This window comes from Ovis canadensis, chromosome 2, assembly GCF_042477335.2.
Source record: "Ovis canadensis isolate MfBH-ARS-UI-01 breed Bighorn chromosome 2, ARS-UI_OviCan_v2, whole genome shotgun sequence".
NCBI classification, from domain to species: Eukaryota; Metazoa; Chordata; class Mammalia; order Artiodactyla; family Bovidae; genus Ovis; species Ovis canadensis.
The window spans coordinates 7,178,306-7,201,560 of record NC_091246.1 but is presented as its reverse complement, the minus strand read 5'-3'; the positions used below and the strand labels follow the sequence as shown (position 1 = coordinate 7,201,560).

At 43.7% G+C, this 23,255-nt stretch overlaps 1 protein-coding gene across 4 annotated transcripts in view; it reads right to left on the bottom strand.

Moving 5' to 3' along the window:
- ASTN2 (astrotactin 2) overlaps positions 1-23,255 on the bottom strand; it is a 1,128,670-nt gene that overhangs the window by 201,895 nt on the left and 903,520 nt on the right. For all 4 annotated transcript variants that reach the window (XM_069573835.1, XM_069573834.1, XM_069573832.1 and 1 more), the window contains one exon: positions 2,293-2,558. In XM_069573835.1, the coding sequence (XP_069429936.1) occupies positions 2,293-2,558 (266 nt within the window). The remainder of the gene's footprint in view (positions 1-2,292; positions 2,559-23,255) is intronic.

Genomic DNA, 23,255 nt, shown 5'->3' with positions numbered 1-23,255 from the left:
GACATGGAGATGTATACGTAATTTGGCTTTTTTGACTTTTTCGCTGTTGGTTTGGGGACCTCTGAGGCACAAAGTCAGATGATTCGAGGTGCGTGGTTCATGAGTCAAGCTCATTGCTGTACCATGCATGGTTAGGCTTTATGTATTCATCCAGTTAGCCTCAGCTACCTAGCTAATTTTAACATTTTAATAGTGAAAGTCGCTCGGTCATGTCCGACTCTTTGCGACCCCATGGACTGTAGCCTGTCAGGCTCCTCTATCTGTGGAATTCTCCAAGCAAGAATACTGAAGTGGGTTGCCATTTCCTTCTCCAGGGGATATTCCTGACCCAGGGATTGAACCCAGATCTCCTGCATTGCAGGCAGATTCTTTACCATCTGAGCCACCAGGGAAGCCCCACACTTCAGTAAACCCCTACAAATCCAGCACCCAAAACATCAGCTAGAAACTTGGCTACTTTCATGTGACTAATGCTCCCTCATGCCATTGTCCTGCCTCCCTGATTCGAGATCATCATCACCCCAAATCCTATGTTCCTCATTTCCCTGATTCCTTTTTTAAACTGTCTATTGCATGTATATTTATTCTTAAAAGGTAGTGTCTTTGATGTGTGCGTTTATCTTGCTTCAACTAAAAATAGAGGGAAGGGTATCATGCTATGCAAAATATATCTTTGGGATTTCCTGTCTTCATTTAACATTATATTCATCCATCTCCTATTAAGTATCATCACCGTTCATTGATCTTGGTTGTAGTATAGTGTTCCCTTGTATGCATAGTCCGCACCTTAATTAACTGCTCTCCCACTGATGGCCGTCTGTGTTGTTTCCAGGAGACTCCTTCTGCTACACAAAGCTAGTTCTATCAACCTCCTGCTAACCATGTATCTTCAGTGAGTCACTGCCCTCTAGACAGCGTCCAAACTCCAGGACCTAGCTTACAATACCCTAAATAATCAGGTTCTTTCTGATCCCTGTGGCCTCAACCTCTGCCCTCCCTTCATCTCTTGGTCTGAGTCATGGGGAATTTCTACAGGTCTTTGCACAGACCATGTTCTTTTCTGCCTCAGGTTATCTACCCGATACTCTCCTCACTTGCTCTCATCTCCTCTCTGTTCTCTATGAAGCCCTCCCTGACCATCTCCAGCACTGGCACTTAGCCCAGTAGGGTGCCTTGGGAGGGGCACATGATCCATAACGTCCTGTGGGACTTGGTCACTGGCCCACCAGACTGTCTTCTCTGGAGGCCCAGGACTGTCCACAAGTTGCTGCAGAGGAAAGAGTGGAGACCAAGTAGAGAGACTTTATCTACTTCCTTCCTCACTGAAGCAGTGGCATACTATCCCTGGTTTTGTGGGCTGGGATCGAAAACTGCATTTGGAAAAAAGAAAAAAGTTCCATGGATATGAGTTTGCAAAAAGGTGAACCAAATCATTCATAGAGTCGCCTCGAGCTCTGACATGCCATAATCAAAAGCCAGAGAGACATAAAGAGGAACAAGAGGAGACAAAATTCCACAATTAAGTATTCAGGCTCCGGATCAGACCAACATGGAGCAAATCACTCATCTTATGTTTCCTCACTTGTAAAGTGGGCAGGAGAAAAAGATAAACCACATAGAATTGCATCTTGATAAATAAATGGTCAAATGTCAGAAATTCCATATGAATCAGCGCCATACTTATAAAGAAGTCGTAGATCTGGAGGGTAAATTAAATGAGAGGGAGACCTCTGAGGGACAGGCTGCTAGGTTTTCACCAAACTCATATTTGCTTCTCCTAGGCAGACTGATAGAATACATTCCCCTGGCTTCATCTGCAGACAGGTGTGCCCAATGGCTCAATTCTGGCTAGAGGAACAGGAAGACTGAAGTGATAATGTGCCATTTTCAGGCGTGGCCCATTTAAACTTCTCATGTACAATTTCCCATGTTCTTTCTCCTTCCACAGCAGCCACCAATGTACCCAGATTAATGGAGCACAAGATGGAATAGGCTGGGACCCTGAACCACCTCTCAGAGTAAGGCTACCCATCAATCAAAATCAACTATTTAGGACTCTGTGCAAGTAAGAAATAACCTTAACCAGACCAAGTCACTGGGATTTGAGAATTTGTCCGTTACAGCAGCTAGTGTTACCAAGTTACACACGTGTTCACCGGATGGTAAGCAATCAGTAAATGCTGGCCCTCACCATGCTGATGATGACCATCCTGATGGACACGGAGCCCGCAAGGGCAGGGGGTGGGAGGGCTGGTACCTAGATGTACCAGCGGCCATGCCAGGGGAGCTCACCTCTTTGGTGCCATTGTCCTGGATAAGAGTGTACAGTGGGACCACACGGTTGATCTCCAGCAGCACCGGGGTGGGGCTCAGCTGCTCCTTGCCTGGGCGGCGGCAGAGGTGACAGGTAGACGGACAGCGGCCTTTCTCCTCACAGCGGATCTCTACCCCTGAGATGAGCTGGTCATCCGACAGCATCTGGGCTGTCAGCAGGCCTGAGAGGTAGGTGATGAAGGGCATGGACTTCAGCTCCTTCTTGCTGCCCAGCTCCGTGGTCTCTGGAGAAAGAGAGATAAGTTCAGTAAAGGTCAAAAGGTCAGACTCTTGAACCCATCGAGATGTGCTAAGAGGCGGTTATCCACCAAAAAGGGAAAAGAGATGACGTGACTCATGATGCTTTAGAAAGAACACTGATCTGAAGGCTCCAAGACCAGAAAGATGTCTTGTTCTATCATTGGTACTAACCCTTTGCTTTCTTTGGGCCTCATCTTTGTATTTAAAGTCAGCAGGTTGTACTGCTGTGTGGAAATTGTATAAACCTTAATTATGTTGAATTGGTTCATGGTGCTTTTCAGGTCTACTCTCTCCTTCTACTTTTCTGTACATTTATTCTGTTAATTTTTGAGAGTTTGATATGGAAACTCCAAGTAAAAATCTTAATGCACCTACTTTAAAAATGATTGTAACATATAGTAGAATTATATGTAACTTTGTTCTGTATTTTTCAAGTCTCCTATAAATATGTTATCATACTTTCATAATTCACAAAATAAAAAACAGAAAAATAAATTCAGGCAGTAGGTTGGGTTAGAGGGTTTTTCCAAGGACCTTGCAAGATATAAATATTCCTGCATATTTTTCCCAATAAGAAGTTCTTTCCTTTACTATCAATTTTATGAAGTCTACCTTTGTTTAAAACACTTATGTGTCCTATATTTTCCATGAAGTTCCATGTGGGGGAAAGACAAGCTTTGGAGTCAAGTTCAGTTTAAATCTCAGTTCTGCTAGACAGTAGCTCCACTGCCTTGGGAAAGGCTCTGAATATCCAAGAGCCTATAGTGATGAATTCTGTAATGTGAGGTTAACAATAACTAAAACAGTTATGACTGGTAGATGAGTGAGGAGGTGGGCCTGTCTGGGAAAGGCATTATTTCCCCTTTCTTTTCACGCTCATCTGCTCCCTTATTCAAATGCCTGGTCCTCAGCATACTGTCGTGGGCACGAGTGATACGTGCCCCATTATGCCCTGTCCTTTATCCCCACAACTGGCATTTCACACCTCTGTGTCTTTGCTTGCCCTGACCTACTGTTCCCTCTGCCTCTCCAAATGGTGCTCTGATGCAATGCGACCATCTTCAGGAAGCCTTTCTTCCTCACCCCAACCCTGCTTCTCTGATAGGTATTTCTGTTTGCAAGACCTTACCTTGTTACGTTCACTTTCTCATCCCATTTTCTGTCGGCCTCTGCAACCATATAATCGGTTCACAGAGACCACGGACCATGTCTCCCATCCTGCCCCCACTGACATTCAGTGCTTAGCACAGTGCTAGGGATATATTTGACACTTTACCAAAGAGAGAGATTATATAGCTGTGAACGGTTAGAACAACACATATAATCCAGTCTGTGCATGCGTGCTAATTTGCTTCAGTCGTGTCCGACTCCTATGGACTGTAGCCCACTGGGCTCCTATCTCCATGGGGATTCTCCAGGCAAGAATACTGGAGTGGCTTACCATGCTGTCCTCCAGGGGCTCTTCCTCACCCAGGGATCAAACCCACATCTCCTACGGCCCCTGCACTGCCGGCAGATTCTTTACCACTGAGCCAACCTGGGGTAATCCAGTCTAGAGGCTCCGAAATTCATCTGAGGGATTCTAGGGATTCCAACAGCCATCTCAGCAGCTGCTTGAGGAGAGCAAAAGGAGACTGAGCGGGCAGTACCCTACACCTGCATCTCAGCTCCAAATAGAGCTATTCCACTTGCATCTCATTTACAGACTGGCCTTCCATGTAGGATTTCCTAAGAAGAAAGGGCTCAAAGCCTGAAGAAGCAAAGTAATTTGTAGAACTCAGAGAGTTCTATTTACGTCATCGATGTTGTGAATAGTGTCCTCAGAGCTGTGCCATGTACCATCTGAGTGACAAGGCAAGGCGGTCCTATGCCGAGGGACAGAGCTTGGTCCAGATGGCAGTTTCACCCAGGCCTAGTGGAGTCAGGGCAAGCTCCAGCATTGGTGAAGTACATGGGCCCTGGGCAGTGAGGCCTGGGAGAAAGGAGGTTGTCCCTTGCTTTCGCTCTCAGCTTGCAGTGACTTGCAGCTGATCTGGAAATGGGCTTGCCAATTAGAAAGACAAATAAACGCAGTCTCCATTCATTACTCTCTGGGCCCTCGGGCTTCAGATCTGGGCTCCACCTTTTCTGTCTGGCTGTCAGCAAATGCTTATGAGCATCAGATCAAAGGCTCTAGGGGAAGAAGACAAGGCGGATTCCAGCTAACCAATCCTTCAGAGGGATTAAAGAAGGATAGTTACTAAGATAAACAAAACAAAGCTGCAGAGAAGGCATCTCAGCAGCTGGGGAGACAGACAGTCTTGCATGTGGACAGTCAGAAGACGACGATGGCAGTGAAGACGACCTTAGGGACTGCAGGCCAGAGGGATAGTTTTGGAGAAGGGTGACTTCCAACTTGGGAGAGAAGAACTCTTCAGGGGAGAAGGTCAGGGAAAGTCAAAACTGCAAGGACATTAGGGAGCAGTTAGTCCACACTGCTGACCCGGAGTTCACCGATCTATGGTCCATGGGTCAAATCCAGCCTCGGCCTGTTTTTGTAAAGAAAGTTTTATTAGAACATGATCACTCTCATTTATTTATATATTGTACATGGCTACAAATGGCAGAATTAAGTAGCTGCAATGAGGACTCCATAAGCTCACAAAGCCTAGAATATTTACTATCTGACCCTTTTGGAAACCTCTGCTGTGTAGCCCTAAGTTATGGATGGGGAAACTGAGTCTTAGAGAAATGTTATATAGGAATGTGGCAGCATGATGGATTAAAGGAGAAAAATAAATAGATCATAAATACACTTGGATTCTTAACCTTCAAGGAGAAAAGATAGAGTGGGGTATCTTTTCTCCATGAAATATGTTTTCAATACTAGTTTTCAAAAGTCTAATCTGGTAACATCCTCCCATTTTAAATGAGAGGAAACTGTGTCCCAAAGAAGGAAAATGACTTTCCGAGTTGATATGATGAGTTAGTGAATCCTTTCAGCATATGACCGCAGTCCTGTTAACCAATTCATCACTTAAACTACTATTGTTATCTCATGTTTTAGAACACGTATTACCCCAACCCTCATAGCACCTTGCCATAATTTAACTGCGAAAAAATGTGTGACGTGGTGCTGGGAGCAACTATTCCCTGGATTAAACAAACATTCTTAGCCATCTGGTTAAGAATCTAACTAACAACAGAACAAGCTATTGATCTTTGTTGATCTGTTTTGTTACATAATTTTTTTTTTCAATCTATTGGTTCAAAAAACAGGGTTAAAACTCCACAGACCAAGCTGAAAACTGCATTCCAGTCAGTATCAGTATAGAATCCATGCTGAATTTAAGGGTTTATTTTGCAAAAGAAAGACACTTGGGTATCATCTGGTCCAAACCCATCGCTTAACAGTGAGGAACCTGAGACCTAAATGGAAAAAGGGATTTACCACTAAGTCCCATACACATTTATTTACGGAGATCCTTTTTGTAAGGATTGTGTCATGCCTAAGTTATGATCTGGAGGAGAATTACAACAGGGAAGACCATTAGCCATTCCATTAATTATTCCTCTGTAGACACTACAATTGCAAAAGCTAACTGCTTCTGCTCCAACCTCGTTCTGTGGGTAAAGTCATCTTTTCGAAAAGCAAACTATATTCTTCTGCTTAAAACTCTTTTTAGGAGAGTGTTCACTGTTCTGAGGACGAAGACTCAAATCCTTAAGCTTGGCACATAGTTAATGAAGGACCTAGACCACCGTGTGCCTCTCGGGTCTCCTCTGTCGTCCTCTTCCTTCCGGTTCCCCTGCTTTCAGCTCCACTGGCCACTGTGCGTCTCGCCCACACCTTGTCCTTTCTCTGCGTCTTGGTGCATGCTCTTCTCTCTGTATAGAACGCTTTCCCCTTCCCAGCCTCTGCCCCTGCCTTCTCTTGGCCCAAACCCCCACTCACCCTTCAGATCTTAGTTCAGGGGCCAGTTTCTCAGAAACACCTAGGCTGAACTCCATGCCTGTGCCTCTAATCTCTATGAGAGTTTCATACTAAACTTCCTCACAAGCATCCCGTTCTATGCATCACCTGCAGTGTCTTCAGACGAGAAGCTCCATGAGGGCAGGATCCTGCCAGTCCTTCTGACAGCCATATCCACTTTACACATCCCCTGGAGCACGTTAGGCTTTCAGTAATATTTTCAACAATGTATTTGAATACATGTATATTTATATGCCCTGATCACTGTACTATCTCATCGAAGCCCTGATGAGTCGAAGAGCCAAGATTTGTGAATTTCGTGATTGACAGTTAATTGATGGCTTGCAATCAAGTGGCAACTTCTCCTCAAAGTAAAATTAGCTCCCTCAATTGAAAGGTTAACAGATGAATAGCTGATCAATTTGCCAGTTGTTCTGACCTCCTCCGTGTTCTCACATAGCCCCTTGCCATTGAGGGGATGGGAGAGTTCAGTTAAAACAGGCTGCCTTTAACAGGCCAAGGATAAAGAGCATTTTTGAAGAGACTTATCCTCTGTTCACATTTCCCATCCTTCTGAACAATGCTTCCAAAATAGGATCATGTCTGGTTTCAAGCCCAATTCAGTTCCAATGACACTACAGCCCATTCATTTGAGAACCTGCCAACTGAACTCTCTTTTTTCTCCTCCCAAATTCCTGCTGGGTATTATTTTGTTGCCACCAGGAAAAAAATAAAAAAAGGCTCGGTTGAAGTGACAACTCCTTGTTGGGAGGGCAGCCAGGGCTTTTCGGCAGGAGGTGATGGCACCGCTTGCCCTCATCCAGAAAACAAAACAAAGGCCTCAGACTGAGGGCTTCTGGGAGAGCCAAAGCCGCTTGAATGTTTGTTCAATATTCGGCAACAGTGCAGGGCGCTGCCTCCGAGTCAGACAGGCTTGCTTTGGCAATAGGCTTGCACTTGAAGCATTTAAAGACTCCACAGGGACCAGAGGGGCTCAAATTAGAAACGTTAAGGGTGGGGGCGAGAGGGGGAGACTTTTATATCATAAAGAATGGCCTTTATTACAGCAATGGCCTCCCAGGAATTGCTGAAATGGGATCATTTCTTAGGCGGAGTTACTGTCTCCTGTTGGAGGAAAGCAACTGCTGTGAAGCTTGACTCAAGGACCCACAGAAATCTCCTTCACAAAGGGGAAGTAGCCGGCTGAAACGGCATCAGCAGTGCAGCAAGGGCCACACTTCTGCACTGTGCAACCTGAGCTGCCCAGCCTGATGGTGAAAACCCAACACCATCAGTGTGCCCTTTACGAATAACAGTATCAGCCTGAAAGGCTACTTATAGGGATCAAATAAGGTGCCTGGCAGAAGTTTAGGACTCAGTCAATACTAGCTGTTATCAGTGTTGTTGCTGTGATTGTTTGAATTATCACTATGCTGCTGTTGTAATAAGAAGTTAAAATTGAAATTTCTACACCCAGACAGAATGGAAGTGAAATCCCCAAGCCAGGCCCCTATAGGCAGAATTTACAAAGGAGATGAATCCTCACTGGTTTCATAACTCTAGAAACCTCAGCCAGAACAAGGAACTAAAACGAGGTCAGAGAGTAGACAGAAAGGATTTAGGGGAGATTTGCTTTGGAGACAGCTATTACCTAATGTTTAGAGTCCCCAGCACCCAAGGTGGGTCATGTGGAGCATGCTACCTCGTAATCCTAAATTTTGGGCTAAGGGGCCTCAAAAGAGTGCCTCTTAGAGAAACCGCGACATGTCTCAGCAACTCCAGCCTTATGCAAGTCTCAGGACTAGGGTCCTACCCGGCCTGCAAAAGCTCCAGTGGCCTGTGGCAGCAGAACAGACGGGGCTGCAGAAGGGTGAGCCCCAAATCACAGAGGTTGACAGTGGGAAAAATGCCAGACTATTTCCCCTGGACCGGATGTGGGTCACATAAGAGAATGAGCTGCCCTGGATCTGTTCTGAGTCTTACTCGGGAGGAATGGTAACAGAAATGGGTCCCCACAGTGAGCGTCTCCAGAGGGTGGGAAACAGGGTGGAGGGGGATGAGCAGCGGCCAACCAAAGGGATGCTGTATCATCCTGGGTCTTAGGAGAGGCCCCTGGCCAGAGGGACTGCTGAAAAGCAGCCCAAGGGAAAGGGCTGGTTTCAAAAATCAGCATCAGCATCCAGGAACACAGAGCCAGATACAAGGTGTGCAGGACAAGAGTGTTGCTCAGCCATGCACTTGTGTCCAACTCTCTGCAACCCCATGGACTGTAGCCTGCCAGTCTCCCCTGCCCATGAGATCTCTCAGGCAAGAATACTGGAAAGGGTTGCCATTTCCTACTCCAGGGGATCTTCCCAACGCAGGGATTGAACTGTGTCTCCTGCATTGGCAGGTGGACTCTTGACCACTTGGGCCAGCTGGGAAGCCCACCAGGGCAAGTATGACCTTCTTAATCCTAACATTCCGCCCTCTTGCTCTGACTATGAAGGAAGGAGAAGAGGAGGAACAATAGAGAGAAAGAGCACCAAGGCTAACCTTGTCCTACCTCCTAATGCTCTCATTGAGAAGGGAGAGGAGATTTGACCTGTTGGATTTAGAGATTTGATTAAAAACTTAGACTAGACATCCTAATTCCTGATGTAAAACTGTGATAGGAACTTAAAATATCTTATAGCACAGTCTGTTCCATAAAAATGATAGATTAAGTGTGGCTTGCTAAGATTTTCAGCTACAGGCAGAGGAAGATTATCTAGTGAATATGATAAAAGGAATATGGGAACCAACTCACATACTTTTGAACATGCATATACTCATGAACTCTGTTTGATCATTCTCAGTTTGTACTATCAACTGAACTATCATATCATCATCATTATTATAGTACTTGAAAGTGAAAATCACTCAGTTGTGTCTGACTGTTTGTGACCCCATGGACTCTAGCCCAGCAGGCTCCTCCATCCATGGAATTCTCTAGGCAAGAATACTGGAGTGGGTAGCCATTCCCTTATCCAGGGGATCTTCCCAACGCAGGGATTGAACCCAGGTCTCCCCCATTGCAAAGAAATTCTTTACCATCTGAGCCACCAGGGAAGTCCAATCATACTGCTTATTACATTTTAAATGTTAGTTAATATTAAATTAATAGCTGTCTCCCTGACTAAACTGTGAGCTCCATAAGAGCAAGAAATAGAACCAGTTTCAGTGACTATTTGCATCGCCAGCGCAGAGTTCAAAGTCTGATGTCCTGTGGATGGTTTGCAGGTAAATATCTTAATCAATAGTTGAAAATGTAATCTGATCCTTTTCTTCCTTTAACCCCCTCTATTCCTATAACCCTTGCTGCCGCTAAGTACTTCAGTTGTTTCTGACTCTGTGCGACCCCATAGACGGCAGCCCACCAGGCTCCCCCGTCCCTGGGATTCTCCAGGCAAGAACACTGGAGTGGGTTGCTATTGCCTTCTCCTATAACCCTTATCAGACTTCAAATCCACTCTCTCAATCTTATCACCATAGCCCTAAAGGCAGATAGTCTTACCTTACCTTATTAATGTACAGAAGACAACTTACAGAGGCAATTTGCCTAAGACCACATAGTTTATAACTAGTCTAGGCTTTTGTACCTGGTTCTTCTGTTCCATTCACCGTATTTTCACAAACACTTGAGCCTTCCCAGTTCCTGCCACCCCCAGACAATTAACCCTAGGCTCCCATCCCTTTCCATGGGCTAAAGGATCTCATGGGTATAAGAGGCATTTTAAAGGTCGGCTGGTCAGAAATTCCACCTAATTATTTCATGTACCACCAAATAATTCTAACTGCTTTTTGGACACAGAACTCATTACCTTTCTAGGCTTCCAGTTTCATTATGGGGGAGCTCTGTTGAACCGAGACTAGCTTCCCATCTAAAAACTGCAATTCTCATTCTAAGCATGAAACCCAGACTCGGGCTATGCACTCGTGCTTTTTGGACACCCCGTTCGCAGTGCTCAAGGCTGCCCCCTATTTGGGGGTCATGATAAAATTAGCCACCTAACTACAGGTAAAGGAACTCCCACACTGGGAACTGTGGGGGTACTCTTGAGTGGTTTCTGATGAAGGTGCATATGTCTGAAAGTGGTATTTGAGTGTTTTGTGTGAGTGTTTGAGGAATGGAAAAAGAAGCAACAGTGGAGACTCTAAAAAGAGGATAGGTCTGCAAAACTGCCAAATCCTAAGACAACTGATGTTCTCATTTGCAGCTTCTCCCCTAAACGCACAATAAGCTCAGCTGCAGAAGGGCAGCAATATCACAGTGACTTGCTTGGGTTTAAATTCCAGCTCTTCCATTTCCAGCTGGATCACCCTGGACAAGTCACTTAGCCTCCCTGAGACTTCACTTTCTCATCTGTAAAAAGTCACTGACGTTAGTACAGAAATCTTGGATTATCTAGAGGATGAGAAACAGAACCCAAAAAGAAATTATAAATTGTAGGGTGTCAGGAACATCCTCAGAGGTCATTTATTCCTGTGCTTGGCCTTCAGCTCAGCATTATTCATTCCTGTGCGTGTCTGAATCTGTGAAGCTTTCCTTGCAACCTGCTGGCACTTTAACCACACTGTCAGAAATCTCCTTAAACTATGTGCTTCCTACCTGGTGGAACATAGTAGACAATAGTAGGATTGAAAGCTTAAGTCTCAAGCTATTAAGTCAGATTCTGAATTCTGGGCAAGTCACCTCATCGTTTTTTTTTTTTTTTCATTTGTATAATGAGGATACTAATTCCTCATGGAACTGTTCTGAGCATCAGAGGAAAGATACAGCATCTATAATCTCATATAGCTCTTGCAGTCATCCTACCAAGTAGAAATTGTTGCCCCCTTTTATGGAGAAGGGAACTGGGGCTCAGGGTTCCAGAGCATAACCTCCAAGAGGATACTTGTTTCAAAGGACAGCAGGTAAATCTCTGCGGAAAGTCATATTCTCTGTGGGGCAGGAAGAGGGACCCCTGGACAATGGCCAGTGGCCCAGTAGTTGCCGACATCTTTTTTCTGCAAATTACATTTTGATATTTTTAAGAAGTACAAAAATAGCCATATGGTTCTGCTGTATTTGCCCTAAAGTAAGTAAAAGGCAGAGTGAAGAATCCCAGTGCAGCTCAGTGGGTCCGAAAATGGCTCTTCCCACAGACTAAGGCATGCTCAGCCCCCGCCTCCCCCCAACCTCTATCTCCCCTGCTGTTCAGGGAGCAGTCAGCCTTGAAGTGGAATCACAGACTCCAGCCTCTTGAGACAAGGTGGCCTGTGGCCAGTGAGGGACGGGAAGGGAAACAAAAGTCCATGTGCGACCTTCTGCTGCCCTCTAGTGCCTGCTTAAGATGACTGCTCTTGGGAAAAAAATCTTTTCGTTCTCTCTAGCCAAGGGGCCTCCCTGGTGGCTCAGAGGTTAAAGCGTCTGCCTGCAATGAGGGAGACCTGGGTTCGATCCCTGGGTTGGGATCTCCAGGGGATGGAGAAGGATGTGGCAACCCACTCCAGTATTCTTGCCTGGAGAATCCCATGGACAGAGGAGCCTTGTGGGCTACAGTCCATGGGGTCGCAAAGAATCGGACACGACTGAGCGACTTTACTTTCACTTCACTTTCTCTCTTGCCAAAGTGAGATCACTGTGGGCAAAGGAACTTGCGAGGTTCTGAGGGCAACAAGGAGGATGGTGAAGACGCAGCCTACTGTAGACTGCAAGGGTTCTGAACAAGCATTTGCTCAGAAGGCCTGTCAATGCCAGGTCTGGAGCTAGGCATGGGGAGGAGGGGTGGTGTTATGGACCGTGATTTGTTTCAAAATCCCAGTGGCACTTAAGTGTAGAGATTTGAGTGTGTCCGCAAGGAAGGAAAGCCAGAAGAGAAGGAAAGGGGAGAGATGGAGATGAGGCAGAGAGAGAAGAGATAGGGGATGGAGCAGGATCTCCAAGGAAATATGAAGGAGTGAACTCCCAGGTGGCAACGGAAAGGATGTGGTCTGAATGCCAGTCAGATCTGGGGCTGAACTTCAGTTTGATCAAAACTATGTATTTAACTATGCATTTGATCAAAATTATGCCTTTGGATGGCATCACTGACTCGATGGACATGAGTTTCAGCAAGCTCCAGGACTTGGTGATGGACAGGGAGGCCTGGCATTGCTACAGTCCATGGGGTCACAAAGAGTCGGACAGGAATGAGTGATTGAACTGAACTGATGCATTTGACCAGAGCTTCTGTGCAGAGCTGTGTGAGCTGTGTGCTGCACAACAGCTTCACAGCAAGGTGGTGAGAGGGGGCTGAACCCTGCCTCAGCTCCAATGGTCACCCCTGTGTCCACGGCACTGACCCAAGCAGAGGGCGCAGGGCATGTGTGCTAAGTCAGTTCAGTCGTGTCCAACTCTGTGTGACCCTGTGGACTGTAGGCTGCCAGGCTCCTCCGTCTATGGGATTCTCCAGGCAAGAACACTAGAGTGGATTGTCATGCCCTTGTTCAGGGTATCTTCCTGACCCAGGGACTGAACCTGGGCCTCTAGATCTCCTGCATCAGCAGGCAGGTTCTTTCCCACTAGGACCGCCTGGGAAGCAGAGGAGCACCATTTCCTAATTCATGTGAAAGGGGATTAAGGGCAAGCTAAGGCCCTGGGTGTGACCACGGACCAGCTACTTCCAGTCTCAGAACTTCTGCTGCTTGCTTTACGCATAAAATAAGGCTATTATCACCACCATTAAAAGTTACTGTTAAGAATTTAATATAACGTCTGCCCGTGCCTTTCCAGAGATTTCAGTTCTTACTATAACGATCTGGTTTTATTTTTAAGATGTGGTGGGATAAGTGCTTGAAAAAAGGGAGAGGGTAGAAAGGAAATTCGCATTTCCTGAGCTTCTATTCTTTGCCAAACTCAAGAAACTATAAATCTCATTGAATCATCACAACAGTGCTTTGGATGAGGAATATCACCATTTTTATAACCATATTTTACAACTGAGGAAACAAGAGGTTCTGAGAGGTGAAAGACTGCAGCCAAAGGCCTTTAGGCATTCAGTCTGTGACTTCAAAGCCTCCTTCTGATGAAACACAGAAGCATCGGTAACAGGAAGGCTGGTTTCTTCTCCCTGGGCTCGAGTTCCTTCTCTTAAAAACTCTGCTCAAAACTGATCCCCCTTGAGGGAGGATCCCAACATTAGTTCCTCCCCAATTCCTTTCTCCTCCTCCTAGTAGCTTCTTAGGGATCACAGAGGGAATGCCCAGAAGGAATCATTCCTAGACAGGGTTTAGGGAATGAGAGGCTTTTGCGATGCTAATGGCCTGCCTGAAATGAAGACACCCAGATCCTGCTGTTTAGGCATGACCTTGAGGCAGCAATGCATTCAATCCCTGGGTGTGGAAGATCCCCTGGAGGAGGAAATGGAAACCCACTGCAGTATCCTTGCCTGGAGAATCCCATGGACAGAGGAGCCTGGTGGGCTACAGTCCATGGGGTCGCATAGTCAGACAGGACTGAGCGACTTACACACACAACTCAGAGGCAGTACCGCAGGCCACCTGGGGCAGCTGAGCTTGCCAGGTATAAAGCTTCAGGGAGGGCGTGAACCTAGGTTGGCTCGGGTGGAGGCTTTGGTACCATCAGAAAACAAACTGCCACTCTGTGACCACTTTTCTAGGGGGCTCCAGTTATCTGTCACACACCCAAGTCTTCATGTCTGCTGAAAGCTTCGCAATACTCAGTTTAAAAGGTCACCTATAGAAAGTGATCTAGTTTCATTCTTTTACAAGTGGTTGACCAGTTTTCCCAGCACCACTTGTTAAAGAGATTGTCTTTACTCCATTGTATATTCTTGCCTCCTTTGTCAAAGATAAGGTGTCCATATGTGTGTGGATTTATCTCTGGGCTTTCTATTTTGTTCCATTGATCTATATGTCTGTCTTTGTGCCAGTACCATACTGTCTTGATGACTGTGGCTTTGTAGTAGAGCCTGAAGTCAGGCAAGTTGATTCCTCCAGTTCCATTCTTCTTTCTCAAGATTGCTTTGGCTATTCGAGGTTTTTTGTATTTCCATACAAATCTTGAAATTATTTGTTCTAGTTCTGTGAAAAACTAGATGTAAGATCAGAAACTATAAAACTCCTAGAGGAGAACATAGGCAAAACCCTCTCAGACATAAATCACAGCAGGATCCTCTATGATCCACCTCCCAGAATTCTGGAAATAAAAGCAAAAATAAACAAATGGGATCTAATTAAAATTAAAAGCTTCTGCACAACAAAGGAAAATATAAGCAAGGTGAAAAGACAGCCTTCTGAATGGGAGAAAATAATAGCAAATGAAGCAACTGACAAACAACTAATCTCAAAAATATACAAGCAACTTATGCAGCTCAATTCCAGAAAAATAAACGACCCAATCAAAAAATGGGCCAAAGAACTAAATAGACATTTCTCCAAAGAAGACATACGGATGGCTAACAAACACATGAAAAGATGCTCAACATCACTCATTATCAGAGAAATGCAAATCAAAACCACAATGAGGTACCACTTCACACCAGTCAGAATGGCTGCGATCCAAAAATCTGCAAGCAATAAATGCTGGAGAGGGTGTGGAGAAAAGGGAACCCTCCTACACTGTTGGTGGGAATGCAAACTAGTACAGCCACTATGGAGAACAGTGTGGAGATTCCTTAAAAAATTGCAAATAGAACTCCCTTATGACCCAGCAATCCCACTTCTGGGCATACACACCGAGGAAACCAGAATGGAAAGAGACACATGTACCCCAATGTTCATCGCAGCACTGTTTATAATAGCCAGGACATGGAAACAACCTAGATGTCCATCAGCAGATGAATGGATAAGAAAGCTGTGGTACATATACACAATGGAGTATTACTCAGCCGTTAAAAAGAATTCATTTGAATCAGTTCTGATGAGATGGATGAAACTGGAGCCGATTATACAGAGTGAAGTAAGCCAGAAAGAAAAACACCAATACAGTATACTAACACATATATATGGAATTTAGGAAGATGGCAATGACGACCCTGTATGCAAGACAGGGAAAGAGACACAGATGTGTATAACGGACTTTTGGACTCAGAGGGAGAGGGAGAGGGTAGGATGATTTGGGAGAATGACATTCTAACATGTATACTATCATGTGAATTGAATCGCCAGTCTATGTCTGACGCAGGATGCAGCATGCTTGGGGCTGGTGCATGGGGATGACCCAGAAAGATGTTATGGGGAGGGAGGTGGGAGGGGGGTTCATGTTTGGGAATGCATGTAAGAATTAAAGATTTAAAAAAAAAAAAAAGGTCACCTATAAACAAGTCAATAGGCAATGCTTTTGGAGAGCATGTTCAAGGTTAGTTACTGCTCCAGCTAGCTTCCCTCTTCCCTGGAGCAGTGCTTCTAGGGAGAGGAAAAGGAACTAACGAGCCTCCCCATCAAGAAATAAAAGTAAATACAAAACAGAAACAAAAATAAAGGACAGAGACCCACTTGGGATTCTGTCTTACGCGGAGGAAATCAGTAAAATATTAACTATTGCTGTGATTTACATGCACACATTCCAGGCCAGGTGTACTGCTACTTGCCTTGCATACACTGTCAGGCTTCTGTATAAATAAGGTTTCATTATCACATTTTCAGGTTGAGGAAATGGAAGCTCAGAGAGGTGAGATGGGGAGAATTAGGCTTCCAGTTTGACCTATCTCACTTCTAAACATGTTCCAACGATCTTACACTGTCTCCACTCTGCTATTTTGCTGGAGATTCAGGTTGTGAATTCTGGAAATCAAATGGGTGCAATTTCTGTTGCTTCTGTCCACTACATCATAGTGATAAGCAAGTGGCCCCTAAAGAATAATTTACGGATGTCAAATAGGGGATTGGTTAGAAATGTTATGGTGCATCCACACAGTGGAGTCTGTTCTAAAGCAGGAATTGGGGGCAATCTTTATATGTGATGTGGAGTAATCATAGTACATTTTATTAAATCAAAAACACAGAATATTTATAGTGCTTTACTGTGTATAAGAAGAGATACGTACATACAAGTGGATATAATCACATTATATCTATGCTATCTCTATCTGTATGTAAAGAGATAGATATACTATGTGTTATCATATGTATATAGAGTAGGAGATGGCAAACCACTCCAGTATTCTTGGCTAGAAAATCCCATGGATAGAGAAGCCTGGCAGGCTACAGTCCATCGGGTTGCAAAGAGTCAGACACGACTGAGCACAGTACATATTATGTCTAGATTAGATAGGATTTTTCACTAAGAAACACTGGATAATTAACCAAACCTATGGATGTGAGAGTTGGACTGTGAAGAAGGCTGAGCACTGAAGAATTGATGCTTTTGAACTGTGGTGTTGGAGAAGACTCTTGAGAGTCCCTTGGACAACCAGCCCATTCTGAAGGAGATCAGCCCTGGGATTTCTTTGGAAGGAATGATGCTAAAGCTGAAGCTCCAATACTTTGGCCACCTCATGCGAAGAGTTGACTCATTGGAAAAGACTTTGATGCTGGGAGGGATTGGGGGCAGGAGGAGAAGGGGACGACGGAGGGTGAGATGGCTGGATGGTATCACTGACTCGATGGACGTGAGTATGAGTGAACTCCGGGAGTTGGTGATGGACAGGGAAGTCTGGCGTGCTGCGATTCATGGGGTTGGACACGACTGAGCAACTGAACTGAACTGAATAAAAATGGTTGGACTTTCCTGGTGGCACAGTGGATAAGAATCCGCTTGTCAAAGCAGGGGACGTGGATTCGATTCCTAGTCCAGGCAGATTCCACTTGCCCCGAAGCAATGAAGCCCGTGTGCCACAACTGCTGAGCCTGTGCTGCAGCTGCGGAAGCCTGCAGGCTAAAGCCTGCTCCACAGCAAGACAAGTCACAGCAAGGAGAAGCCTTCACGCTGCAACCAACAGTGGCTCCCACTTGTCACAAGGAGAAAGCACGGGTGCAGCACCAAAGACCCAGGACAACCGGAAAAAAAAATATTTAAATTAAAAAAAAAAAAAAAAAGGTTACCTACTGGGGGAGTGAGGAAATAGGATCAAGGGAACAAGGATTGAAGCCAAAGTTTTCTTAGTGAATTTTGCTTTATAAGTTTTAGCTTTGGGACCACATCAAATTTTTACAGAATTTTTTTTAATCAAAAAAGCAAAACAATCTCTACAAATTATATGCAAATGTTAAATGTACATATCCAGCTATATATCAAAGTGTTGGCATAACTGCAGAGAAAATAGTTATAAGGGTTTAAAGCGCAGTATTTTGATTTTATATGCTTAGTGAGAAATAGTTCAAAAGAAAAAAAAACTGTTCTGCAAATAAATCCTAAACTAGATGTATTGGGCTTACTGCTATGTGTAATATTGGTGTTGCTATTTTGAAACTACTGTGTGTATTCTGTGAGCTATAACAAACAAGCCATTATGTTACCACCACTAGAACTAAGATTATCACATGTAAGAAATAGCCAATTAGGGAATAAAGTCAAAGGAGTTGAGAAAAATTCTGCACCTTGAAATTTCTATTGGAAATCATATATATACACTAATGATTTTTCTCTTTCAAAAAAAATAAATATTTCATATCTCTGTCTGCTGAAAAGGCTTGAAAGTAATGGTAACCTAACAACAATAAATACCCTTAATAGCCAGATTCTTGTTTTTAAATATCATTTTCCACTAAAAGGAACATAAGATTCTTGGAAACATTCCTTATTCTAAGTCTGGGATAGGTATGGTACAAGCTGAGCCTAGGATATCTTGCTGTGCCAAAAAGCAATACTGCTGCCAAACATCAATGTGGTCATTTCAAAATGACAGGGAGACCAGTTTAGAGGGGCTCACACAGGCCAAACGCTGAACAAAGTGAACAATGACTGACTGATTAAAATGCATCAGATAAATGCATTTCCTGTAATTCACAGTGTTCCTCAAACCAAAGCCATAGCCAAAACCCAAGCTGCAAAAACAAACAAAAATTCTCTGTTCACCACTGCGGATGCCTCAGAGATCAGCTCATTACTCTGAAAACTGGTAAAAGAATCAAGTAGTAGTCAAGATTTTATCACATTAACTGGATTTCAAGGTAACCACAACTTACTTTACAGAAGTACTGCAGTTAATACAAGTGAAAGAATGACAGAATTAGAAAGTTACCATTTTGCAATCCCTAATAAAATAATACATCCAGGCAGCTATCACTGAATGCTAAAAACCATTAGGAGAAAGGCCAATGGGAAATATTCTAATGAATGGGTCAGATTCACAGCACCTCAAGCCTCTCAACCGTACCTTCACTAAAAGTAAAAACCAGACATTAATATGATATGATGCCATAGGAAGTACATGACACAATCTGTAAACTTCAGCTGGTGATTAGGCCCGTGGATAGAATTCAATGGTCTATAAATTCATATATGGAAAAAATGTACATCCTGGAATTTCCATGGCAGTCTAATGGTTAAGACTCTGCACTTCCACTACAGAGGGCATGGTTTTGATCCTGGTCTGGGAACTAAGATCCAACATGCCCAGTAGAGAGGCCAAAAAAATCTTTATTTTCAGTCTCCTCTAAATCCAATTTAGAACCTTAAATTATGAATGCAAGCAACTACAGTATTGTAGCACTTCCTAAGACTCTGATGCAATCAAACTCACGTATTTTTTCATCACAATAGCGTTGTTAAAAATATCTCTAAACATTTACATTAAACACTATTTAGAAATCATGATAGTTGCTAGACTCTCAACTCGATCTTGTCCTACAAAACGGAGCACATGCTTTGCTACATTGCAAATTTGGTAAAATGAAACACAATGGTCTACAAAAGAAAGAAATCATAAAGATATAATTATACTTAATTTTATGCATTTGAAACAATTACTCTGAGAAGGCAGTCTAGGGTTTTCATTATTCTACAAAAGTCCAGGGATAAAAAAATTAGTGACGAATCTTTAGGAGAGAATAACAAGTTTAAAAACTCCATGGGTTAGTCATCAGCTAAATCTGACAAGCAGAAAATTATTCTTTAAAAATTAGAAAATATAAAAAGAAAAAATATGAGTCAATGTCTTTAAGAATTAATAGCATGGGTAGAATTATAGATCACTGCTGCTGCTGCTAAGTCACTTCAGTTGTGTCCGACTCTGTGCGATCCCATAGACGGCAGCCCATCAGGCTCCCCCATCCCTGGGATTCTCCAGGCAAGAACACTGGAGTGGGTTGCCATTTTCTTCTCCAATGTATTACAGATTAAAAGAGACCTAGTACAGTATGGGGAGAAGGCAATGGCACCCCACTCCAGTACTCTTGCCTGGAAAATCCCATGGATGGAAGAGCCTGGTAGGCTGCAGTCCATGGGGTTGCTAAGAGTTGGACACGACTGAGCAACTTCACTTTCACTTTTCACTTTCATGCACTAGAGAAGAAAATGGCAACCCACTCCAGTGTTCTTGCCTGGAGAATCCCAGGGACGGGGGAGCCTAGTAGGCTGCCGTCTATGGGGCTGCACAGAGTCAGACACGACTGAAGTGACTTAGCAGCAGCAGCAATATAGTATGGAGACATTTTTATCCTTATTTAAACATATCTACTATACAAAGATATTTTGAAGTAATTAGGGGAATTTGAACATGAACTCCTAGATGTGATAATGATGTTGAGATGATGTTAAAGCATAATGATCTGTTAGAGATGCATACTGTATTTACAGGAGGGATGATAGGCTATCTGGGGTTTGCTTTAAAAGACTCCAGAAGCAAAAGAGCAAATTGAAGGTGAGAAATGGCTGAAGCAACACTGGCAAAATATTGACAACCATATTTGCAGGGTGACGGGCACAGAATGATTCACTATCCCATTTTCTCTCCTTGTATGTGTTCTTTTCTCAATAAAACACTGAAAAAAAGTGGGTGGCCAGAAGTATTACACAACATCAGTAAAGGCAATTATTGCTGGGGAGTAGCACCTATATTATATACTCACCTGATGCTTTATTCTAAATGTACTTTCCTCACCTATATTATGTTTTTTAAAAAATGCCATAATAACCTATAATGGAAAATAACCTGAAAAAATATACATACTAAATCACCTCGCTGTATAGCAGAAGCTAACACAATATTGTAAATCAACTAATTCAATTTAAAAAAATAATATTTTCCTGCTCTTAGAAAGGGTCTTTCTAGGTGGCACTCGTGGTAAAGAATCTACCTGTCAGTGCAAGAGATGTGGGTTTGAGCTCTGGGTTGGCAGATCCCCTGGAGGAGGAAATGGCAACCTGCTCTAGTATTCTTGCCTGGAAAATTCCATGGACAGAAGCACATGGCAGGTTATAGTCCATGGAATCGCGAAGAGCGGGACACAACTGAGCACATATTTTTTAGAAAAAGGCTTCCCTGATGGCTCAGTGGTAAAGAGTCCACCTGCCAATGCAGGAGAAGCAAGAGACATGGGTTCGATCTCTGAGGTGGGAATATCCCCTAGAGACGCAAATGACAACCCACTCCATTATTCTTGCCTGGGAAATCCCATGGACAGAGGGGCTTCAGTTCAGTCACTCAGTCCTGTCCGACACGTCATGACTCCATGGACTGTAGCAATGCCAGGCCTCCCTGTCCATCACCAACTCCTGGAGCCGGCTCAAACTTATGTCCATTGAGTCTGTGATGCCATTCAACCATCTCATAGTCTGGCGTCCCCTTCTCCTCCTGCCTTCAATCTTGCCCAGCATCAGGGTCTATTCCAATGAGTCAGTTCTTTGCATCAGAAGGCCAAAGTATTGCAGTTTCAGCATCAGTCCTTCCAATGAATATTCAGGACTGATTTCCTTTAGGATTGAATGGTTGGATCTCCTTGCAGTCCAAGGGACTCTCAAGAGTCTCCTCCAACACCACAGGTCAAAAGCATCAATTCTTTGCCATTCACTCTTTACGGTCCAGCCCTCAAATCCATACATGACCACTAGAAAAACCATAGCTTTGACTAGATAGACCTTTGTTGGCAAAGTAATGTCTGCTTTTTAATATGTTGTCTAGGTTGGTCACAGCTCCTCTTCCAAGGAGCAAGTGTCTTTTAATTTCATGGCTGCAATCACCATCTGCATTGATTTTAGAGATCAACAAAACAAAGTCTGTCACTGTTTCCATTGTTTCCCCATCTATTTCCCATGAAGTGATGGGACTGAATGTCATGATCTTCATTTTTTGAATGTTGAGTTTTAAATCAGCTTTTTCACTCCTTTCACTTTCATCAAGAGGCTCTTTAGTTCTTCTTCACTTTCTGCCATAAGGGTGGTGTCATCTGCTTATCTGAGGTTATTGATATTTCTCCTGGCAATCTTGATTCCAGCTTGTGCTTCATCCAGCCCAGCATTTCTCATGATGTACTCTGCATATAAGTTAAATAAGCAGGGTGACAATATACAGCCTTGACCTACTCCCTTCCCAATTCGGAACTAGTCCATTGTTTCATGTCTGGTTCTAACTCTTGCTTCTTGACTTGAATACAGATTTCTCAGGAGGCAGGTAAGGTAGTCTGGTATTCCCATCTCTTTCAGAATTTTCCACAGTTTACTGTGATCGACACAGTCAAAGCCTTTGGCATAGTCAATAAAGCAGAAGTAGATGTTCTTCTGGAACTCTCTTGCTTTTTTGATGACCCAACAGATGCTGGCAATTTGGTCTCTGGTTCCTGTGCCTTTTCTAAATTCAGCTTGAACATCTGGAGGTTCTTGGTTCACGTACTGTTAAAGTCTTGCTTGGAGAATTTTGAGCATTACTTTACTAGAGTGTGAGAGGAATGCAATTGTGCGGTAGTTTGAGCATTCTTTGGCATTGCCTTTCTTTGGAATTGGAATGAAAACTGACCTTTTCCAGTTCTGTGGCCACTGCTGAGTTTTCAAAATTTGCTGACATATTGAGTGCAGCACTTTCACAGCATCATCTTTTAGGACTTGAAGTAGCTCAGCTAGAATTCCATCACCTCCACTAGCTTTGTTCATAGTGATGCTTCCTAAGGCCCATTTGACTTCGCATTCCAGGATGTCTGGCTCTAGTGATCACACCATCATGGTTATCTGGGTTTTGAAGATCTTTTTTGTATAGTTCTTCTGTGTATTCTTGCCACCCCATCTTAATATCTTCTGCTTCTGTTAGGTCCATACTGTTTCTGTCCTTTATTGGGCCCATCTTTGCAGGAAATGTTCCCTTGGTATCTCTTGTTTTCTTGAAGAGATCTCTAGTCTTTCCCATTCTATTGTTTTCCTCTATTTCTTTGCACTGATCACTGAAGAAGGCTTTCTTATCTCTCCTTGCTATTCTTTGGAACTCTGCATTCAAATGGGTATATCTTTCCTCTCTTCCTTTGCCTTTCACTTCTCTTCTTTTCTCAGCTATTTGTAAGGCCTCCTCAGACAACCCTTTTGCCTTTTTGTGTTTCTTTTTCTTGGGGACGGTTTTGATCATTACCTTCTGTAGAATGTCATGAACCTTCACCCACAGTTCTTCAGGCACTCTGTCTATCAGATCTGATCCCTTCAATCTGTTTGTCACTTCCACTGTATAATCGTAGGGATTTGATTTAGGTCATACCTGAATGGTCTGGTGGTTTTCCTTACTTTCTTCAATTTAGGTCTAAATTTTGCAATAAGGAGTTCATGATCTGAGCCACAGTCAGCTCCTGGTCTTGTTTTTGCTGACTG